The sequence below is a fragment of the Epinephelus moara genome, chromosome 2 (assembly GCF_006386435.1).
Source record: "Epinephelus moara isolate mb chromosome 2, YSFRI_EMoa_1.0, whole genome shotgun sequence".
NCBI classification, from domain to species: domain Eukaryota; kingdom Metazoa; phylum Chordata; class Actinopteri; order Perciformes; family Serranidae; genus Epinephelus; species Epinephelus moara.
Genome location: NC_065507.1, coordinates 24,733,976 through 24,742,678, shown reverse-complemented (window position 1 = coordinate 24,742,678; position 8,703 = coordinate 24,733,976). Strand labels below are relative to the sequence as shown.

At 39.8% G+C, this 8,703-nt stretch overlaps 1 protein-coding gene across 1 annotated transcript; it reads left to right on the top strand.

The window, feature by feature from the left end:
* Positions 1-1,695: 1,695 nt before the first annotated feature.
* LOC126405049 (extracellular calcium-sensing receptor-like) lies at positions 1,696-8,703 on the top strand. Its single transcript, XM_050068565.1, has 9 exons — positions 1,696-1,919; positions 2,073-2,266; positions 2,315-2,421; positions 3,099-3,386; positions 4,322-4,873; positions 5,005-5,223; positions 7,454-7,577; positions 7,695-8,167; positions 8,256-8,703. Exons 1-9 carry the CDS (start codon positions 1,696-1,698, stop codon positions 8,673-8,675), a joined length of 2,601 nt encoding a protein of 866 aa, XP_049924522.1. The 3' UTR covers positions 8,676-8,703.

Below are 8,703 nucleotides of genomic sequence, written 5' to 3'. Positions count from 1 at the left end.
AAATGTATGGACTTAGTGAAAGCCAGAACAGCAATAATGATGTTTAAATCAAGAAATAATTCACTGTCTGAAAACATTCAAAAAATGTTTCAAAATAGAGAAGGAAAATATCATCTGAGAGGAAAACTACATTTTAAACAACCTTGTGTACGTACTACTCTTAAAAGCATGTGCATATCAGTCTGTGGGGTAACCTTGTTGAATGGTCTTGATGAAGAAATCAAAGAAAGCACTAGCTCTACAGTTTAAAAACAGATACAAGAAAACAGTTCTTGACAAATATAAAAATAAGGACCTCTAAACAACTTTATACAACAGTTAGTTCCGGCCCTGCAATCTGATTGGTCGAGAGACAGTAAAACCGTGACGATATTGGAGTACAACATCACGGTTATTTCACTGTGTATGTATCACTCCGCCTCACAGCTGATTGCAATCAACAATCAAATCAAAACTGACGGTTAGTGTCAGTTAGGTCAGCAGTTGCGTTGTAGGCTAATTAATTCATCCACTGTCAAACAGCCAAAAATATGGATTTATTTCCTAAAATAAGTTTTGAATTGAACTATGAATGGTCATCAGAGGAAGATGAGGGAGAGGAGAAGCTGAATCCATCTGAGCACACATCCAGGTTTGTCAGTGTTTCATCAGCGGAGCTCAATGACTTGGAGAAAAGCAACATACTGTCAGATCAGAAGGCAGAGTCGGCTGTGCCTGTGAAGCGACAGTCCACCATGCAGTCACCAGAGACTTATTTCACCGGCTGCACAATTAATGGAAACGTGCAGATAAATGTGTATAAAGAGTAAGTGCCTGGCGCACCATGTCTGCGTTACATAGCAACGGTGACAGCGGAGTCCTGAGGGAACTATTTTTGTTGGCGGAAGACAAATAAAATGCTTAAATTATCTATTTTGTCCTCATTTTTCAACATTTCTTAATCAGCCTTGCTTATTTAACTGTTGAACTGTTGTATAAATGCAATATCACACTCGAGCTCGTGATGTTGTACTGTGATATCGTCACGGCTGTGATTGTCTTTGGCACTCGGCCGCATGACCGAATCACAGCTGTGACGATATCACAGTACAACATCACGAGCTCGAGTGTGATATTGCTTAAATATTTACTTTGTGTAAGTATTTCTTCTACTAAATTTCTGTTCCTTACATGAAACAACATGTATAATACAAATGTAACTAACTACATATATATGCATATGTATAGTTTTTTATTTATCTTTTTATTTTCTTGTTTTATTTTCTTATTTTATTGCATATGACATGATGTTGTGAGGAAGGGACAGGACTAAATAAGCTTTCTGCTTTCACCTGTTCCCTCTCGAACACATTATTTTGTTTTTTGTTTTTCTGGATGAGACTGTTTATTTGTGGTGAGCTTTTTCTGACATTTCGTTACTTTTGATTTTATGGCTATTTGTTGTTGTTGTTGTTTGAGATAAAACCAAACAATAAACAAACAATAAACAATAGATTGTGACTTTTATTTTTTTAAGATACTGTATACCCACCCCACCCCAGACACTTAAGGTGATTAAATGATGTCACAGCTATATCTGGGCGGTACTAGCAGATTAATGTGTGCTAACTACAGTGTATAAATCAGCTGTGACCTAAAATATGATATTCCTTTGTATGTTACCAACAAGGGGAGCTACTCTTTATATATTTAGCCATGGCAATGCCAGCTGCAAAGCTTCTAATGTTCTTTTTTCTCTTTTGGGTCAAACCTGGCTCAGTTGCTGCTCTGGATAACTGTGTTTTCTTGGGGGATGAGGAGAAGAGCAGACTGTACGAAGATGGAGATGTAGTTATAGGAGGCTTATTCCCTCTGCATTACAGCCCTGTGTCTTCGCTTCAAACATACACAACAAAACCAACACCTAATATGTATAAGTAGTGAGTGAACATTCTATTGTATTTTGTAGTGGTTAGGTGTGCAGAACAGAGTAGATTGTTATCTATTGGATTTGCATTAAGGGTATTTTAATATACCTATACGGTATGTATATATTTGTGCTGTGTGATGAACTCATTTTCACTTCTTTACAGTTTCAACTCTCGTGCTCTGCGCTGGATGCAGACCATGACTTTTGCAATCAAAGAGATCAACCAGCGCAGTGACCTCCTGCCACAGCTCAAGCTGGGTTTCAACATTCGTGACAGCTGTGATGACATACCTGTGTCTCTGAGAGCATCTTTGCTGTTGGTGAACGGACAGCCAGAGACAGGCACTAGAGTTGAGAGTGTGAACAGAGACAAAGGTCTGAAAAGAAACAGTACTTCTAATTTAGGCTGTGCTGCTGTACAAAGTACTGTGTCCCCAGTAATCATAGGAGATGCTGCTTCTGGGGTGTCGATAGCCCTGCTGAGAAGCCTGGGTTCTTTCCATATCCCCCTGGTGAGACTGCCTGACAGTCTGGTCTGTGCACTTTTGTTGTGATAATGTTAATAATGTGTTTTTTTCCATGTTGAATCAGTCTTTTATGGTTTCTTTATATTAATTGAGTTCCACGAAGTTGCTAATCATATCTGTTATGTTAAAACCACACTTCTCATCAACTTTTCAGGGAAAAGAAAAGCAGCCCAATTGTGTCTTTCTGATTCTGATTCTGATTTTTCAGATCCTCCAGTGGGTTTTTTAAACGAATTATTTAGCTTTCTTCAACCATAGAGAAAAAAATGAATCCTTCAATTAATTCAAAATCACCAAATTTGGGAGAACATGGTTTCCACTGGACAGGGATGAAATTTTCTAGCTGTTGATCAGACAAGTACAAAGTGCTTAATTTGTAAATTTACAAATATAATGCCTAGACTGTAAAAAAGACAAAAATAACTTTCAGAAATGTAGAAAATTTGTCCATATTTCCAAATAAGCATGAACTTATCTTCAATTTTTAAAGCTGAGTAGTTATGTTACTAGACTCCAAACTAGCTTGTTTCATTTCAAGTGCAGGGAAAACTGCACCACTGAGTGCTTGTAATGACATTGGTATTGTTAAGTGAAATCTGATGCTTGAACAACAGCCATTTCATTGTGTGCAGAAGGTTAATTATTGTTTTCTATAATACCAGGTGAGCTATTTTGCATCTTGCAGCTGTCTGAGTAACCAACGGGAGTTCCCCACATTCATGCGCACCATGCCCAGTGATGCCTTTCAGATCAAAGCCCTGGCCCAGCTGGTGAGCTATTTTGGCTGGACCTGGGTGGGAGTCATAGGGTTGGAATCTGATTATGCTCGCTTTGCCATCCAGCTTTTCCTGCAAGAGTCAGTGCAGTATGGTGTGTGTACTGCTTATACTCACTTCTACCCTGTAGTACTGAGTCAGCAGGCTCTAGATAGGCTTCTGGATGTTATTCAGGTACTGATGGCTGAATGCATTTTTTTTATTGTTTGATATACATGCAGGCTATGGACAAAATAACAGTATAGTATTGTTTCCGAGAGATGTCAATTCAAGGCCCCAGCTTTGTATTATTCAGTATTCAGTATTGCAGTACTGAAAAGTTAAGGTCAATGGGTGGAGTTTTGATTTGTACATTTAAATTATTATGGAAATTAACACAATTTAATTAAATTAGTATTTTTGGCTTGCATAAGCTCAAGTTGCAAAAAACAGTATTTTATTGTATTAATAGTGTTATTCCTATATTTACATATCTGACAACAAGTAAAACTAATTAAGTCAATTTACACTGAAAGTTAATAATGCATGTAAAAACTGATATCTAATTTTAGTCACTAAAAGTTCATGCTTGTCTCAGTTTCAGATTCCTTTTATTATAAACATAAAAACAAAATGCTGCCCTTTGCTTCTTTAGCTTTAGCTTAGATTGATGTGAAGTTGTGTAGGTTTTGGAGTATCAGAGTACTGAAATACTTCAGAACTAGAACAAAAATTCACATTTCCAGTAGAAGTTAGGCTCATGAAACATTAGCAGTATTATAACACCACAAACAATGACCCAAAAATAACCATTAAGGTAACAGAACACCTCCCTGACAGTGCAGTCTTGCAAATAAATATGAAGCATTTCAGGCTTATTTGTGGGATTGAAATGTCATGTAACACTTTCCTATTATTTCATTTATTTGTACATGCCACATGGTTTGATCATGCATATTCATTAGTGTTTCAAAGTGCTACAGTTTATATTATCATAGGTGTTTGAATTTAAATCATATATCCTATAGAGTAGAGGAGGTCCAACACACCACTTGGTTAAAGCTCTTTAAAACAGTATCAGTTTTATTATTTTATCAAGCATTAACTATGCCAATATTTTCACTGTTTAGATGGCATCCTCAAAGGTCATCATTAACTTCTGCAGTGATTCAGAAATGAAGGGCATTCTAAGAGAGGTTCGACGTCGGAATATTACTGGCCTGCAGTGGATCGCCAGTGAAGCTTGGGCCACTGCCAGTTCTCTCTGGGAAAAGTTTGGAGATCTGCTGACAGGAACACTAGGATTTGCCATCCGGAGAGCTGATGTGATTCCAGAGCTGGAACAATACCTCAGTAGTCTCAGACCATCCAATATTCATGAATCAGCTTTCTTGACAGAATTTTGGGAAGAGCTGTTTAACTGCAGATTGAACGGGTCAATGAATGACCACTCACATGGGGGCGACAACTACCTCGACAGATTACCATGCAAAGGGACAGAGAATTTAAATGATGTTTACTCTCCTTATTCTGATGTGACACAGCTAAGAGTGTCCTATAATGTCTACAAGGCTGTGTATGTGGTGGCCCATGCCTTGCAGGATATGAGTAACTGCATAATTGGCCAGGGGCCTTTCCTCAATGGTGCCTGTGCAGACCCAAAGAATGTCCAACCGTGGCAGGTAAGACTAGTTATAATTTAAACATTTAAACATTATTTTCAACTAAATTAATAAACTTTTTTTCTTTTTTAAAAAGAAGTGCTGTGCAGTGTAGTTTGTGTTTAGATAGCCTGTTTTCCTTCCTTCCTCAGCTTATCCACTACATGAAGCAGGTTAATTTTTCTGCACTGGGGGAGAAAGTCAACTTTGATCAAAATGGTGACCCCATTGCTTACTATGATCTCTTGAACTGGCAAAGGAGGCCTGACGGTTCACTACATTTGGTAAAAGTAGGTTTCTATGACGCTTCCTCGCCTGGACGCAGCCTGGTCATAAATGACTCAGTGATTCAGTGGCCTGTTGGGAAGCAGGTGTGTCCGCTACAAACAGGCTTGAGACCAAGCTCACCTCTTAAACTGCTTTATGAACTGTTGATCAACACATCAGATAATTTGTTCTTATTAGTGTGCAATTTACTTTATTTTAAAAAAAGCCAAAAAAAATATTAACCCCAAATATAACCTATTCAAGCTGACATCGATTGCACCTAAATTTTGCAGACCCCATAAAAAACCTTAGGTTTTGATAACAATTTGCATAGTGAAAAGTGGCCATGAGAGCTCAACAAGCTGCAAATTAACAAACCAGATAAACAGATAGACAAACCACAAGTATATTAAGAAAACACCTGTACTAATTTGACACAAATGCACATCTGTCCATCTATCCAACCATCCATCCATTCATTCATTCATTTTATATTGCAGCAGTTGAAGCTAGGCATTCTAAATGTCCCTCTCTCCCTTGCAAAGTTTTTCAACTCTCATCCTGTGAGTTCCCCAGGGGAGGCATTCCCAGGCCAGATGAGATAAATAATCCTTCCAGTGTGTTCTGGTTCTACCCTGGGGTCTCCTACCAAAAGCAAACTTGTGAGAGGAAGGCCAAAGAGGCGTCCTGATCAAATGCCAGCACCACCTCAACTGGCCCCTTTTGATGCAAAGAAGCAGCAGCTCTACTCCTAGCTACCTTCAGATGTCTGTTCCATGGAGTTCTTTTCTATATATGTCTGTTCTCACCCTATCTCTAAGGGTGAGCCCAGCCACCCTACAAAGGTAACTCATTGTGGCCAATTGTGTCTGTAATCTCATTCTTTAGGTCAGTATCCAAAGTTTATGAGGTTTGGAATGTAAATCACCTGGTAAATTGAAAGGTTTTCTCTTTACCACAAATGTATGGTACCATGCCTATAGCGTTGCTGACACCGCACCATACCTGTCCAATTCATGCTACATTTTACCGAGACCCTGAGATACTTGAAATTTTCTTATGGCAATCACTCACTCCTAACCTAGAGGGAGCAATTCACTGTTTTCTGGCAGAGTACCACAACCTCACAATTGGAGATGCAGAATCCCATCTCGCTCACAGAACCACGTCATCTGCAAGGAGCTGAGATGCAATTCTGGGGTCCCCAAACTGGGCACTCTCCTCCCCATGGCCGTGCTTTGAGATTCAATGACAAGGGATAACCCTGGCTGAGGCCAACTTTGACTTTGTGTTGAGAATACAGACACAGCTCTCACTTTGGTAATACAAGGACGGGGTGGCTTGTAGCAATAGTCCTGGTGCCCCATACTTTCAAAGAACCACCCACAGGACTTCTCTGGGAGACATGGTTGTAAGCCTTCTCCAAGTCCACAGAACACATATAGACTGGACAGACAAACTCCCACAAACCTCCTAAGCAACTGTGCAAGGGAAAAGAGCTGGACCACTGTTCCACGGCCAGGACAGAATCTTCGGTTCAACAATTGGTCACAGCCTCTTTACCAGCACCATGGAATATGCTTCCTCAGGAAAGCTGAGCAGTGTGATAACCTCATAACTGGAGCGTACCCTTCAGTACCCTTCATGGGAACCATCATCCTGATCTGCCAGTCCAGAGGTGCGGTCCTCAACTTCCACTCAACACTGAAGAGTTGTGTCAGCCAAGACAATCCAACAGTGTCCACAGGCCTCATCATCTCAGGGCTATCCCATCCACACCTCATGCCTTGTTGCGAAGAAGCTTCTTATCAATGTCAGAGACCTCTGCCAAGAATATCATTATTCACTTTCCCCTAGAAACAATTTCATTTGTCATATATGGTACCTATGGTATCATATATAGTGTGTTTCTGCTTTTTGTTATGTTGTGGGTTTTTTTCTTTGTGCTACACATGTTGTCAATTTGGTGTAGATCTTTTTGTAATTTTTTTGATTTGTTTTTTTTTTTTTAACGTGTTTTCTTAATTTGTAGTGCATTGAGCTCATATGGCCACCATAGCTAAGTATCATTACTGTATTAAGAGCCGTATTTCTTAATAGGTAATAGTTGAGGTGATTGTGTGAAAAAAACATTCATGTTAATTATTTATTACAATAATAGGTAGTTCACAAAATCGTATCCATTTTATAGTTAACACAGCTTTTATAGTTTAGACTTTCACTCTGGATCTAAAACAGAGTCCACAGAGACCAGTATTGCATAACAAAGCAGATACAGAGGTGAATATTGATTTAAATCAGTGTCTTTCTGAGCAGCTGAACTTTGCCTCTCAGGCTTCCCGGTCTGTATGCAGTGACAGTTGTCCTCCAGGTTACCGCATCGCCAGGAGAAAGGGGGAGCCCATCTGCTGTTTTGACTGTGTCCCCTGTGCTGAGGGAGAAGTTAGTAATGAGACTGGTCTGTTGTGTTCTGGCTTTAATCAACCTTTCTTTTGTGTTATCCATATATAGACTGACCTGTTTGTATCTAAATGTGACTCCTCTGAAAAGTTTTCTTCTCTCTCCCCATCTCCAGATTCTTTAGAGTGCTCACGCTGCTCAGAGGACATGTGGCCCAATAAAGTCAGAGATCAGTGCATCCCAAAGACTGTTGAGTTCCTGTCCTACTTTGAGTCGATGGGTATTGTGCTGTGTGTTGTATCTGTTGTTGGAGCATGTATTTCTCTCTCCGTCCTTGCCATATTCTTTGCATACAAAGACACTCCACTGGTTCGGGCCAACAACATGGAATTGAGCTTCCTACTCTTGGTGTTTCTTGCTGTCTGTTTCCTTGTTGGCCTGCTGTTCATTGGAGAGCCTTCAGACTGGCTTTGCAGTATCAGGTACCCTGCATTTGGGATCAGTTTTGCCCTCTGCATTTCATGCCTGCTGGCCAAGACAGCAGTGGTCCTAATGGCTTTTAGGTCCACATTGCCAGGGAGTAATGTCATGAAGTGGTTTGGACCCAAACAGCAGAGAGCCAGTGTGCTTTTAGGAACAGCTGTTCAGGTAGAAATACTTTCCACAAGTAAACGCTATAAATATGTTTTCAACTGTGTAAATTAAAAATGAAGATCCTGTTTTTCCCTCCACTCAGGTAATAATCTGTCTGATCTGGCTGCTCACCAGTCCACCTCATGCCAACAACAACACAGATTACAGTGCTTCCATCATCATTGAGTGTGTTACTGGTTCAGAGGTCGGCTTCTGGTGTGTTCTTGGATACATTGGCATTTTGGCCTGCATGTGCTTCCTAATGGCATTTTTGGCGAGGAAGCTGCCTGACAATTTTAATGAGGCAAAGTTCATAACCTTCAGCATGCTGATATTCTTTGCAGTGTGGATTACCTTTATTCCAGTTTATGTGAGCGCAGCTGGGAAATACACAGTGGCTGTTCATATTTTTGCTATTTTTGCCTCAGCATTTGGTCTATTATTTTGCATTTTTGCTCCAAAGTGCTACATCATTATTATGAAACCGAAAAAAAACAGCAAAAAATACATGATGCAAAGATGAAAATAACAGTTGATTACATGTGTGGCTA

Excerpts from the sequence above, each read along its gene's own strand:
- LOC126405049 (XM_050068565.1), top strand. The coding sequence starts at position 1,696 with ATGGCAATGCCAGCTGCAAAGCTTCTAATGTTCTTTTTTCTCTTTTGG. Across the intron at positions 3,387-4,321 it reads GGCTTCTGGATGTTATTCAG|ATGGCATCCTCAAAGGTCAT; the intron begins GTACTGATGGCT and ends TTCACTGTTTAG. Across the intron at positions 4,874-5,004 it reads AGAATGTCCAACCGTGGCAG|CTTATCCACTACATGAAGCA; the intron begins GTAAGACTAGTT and ends TTCCTTCCTCAG.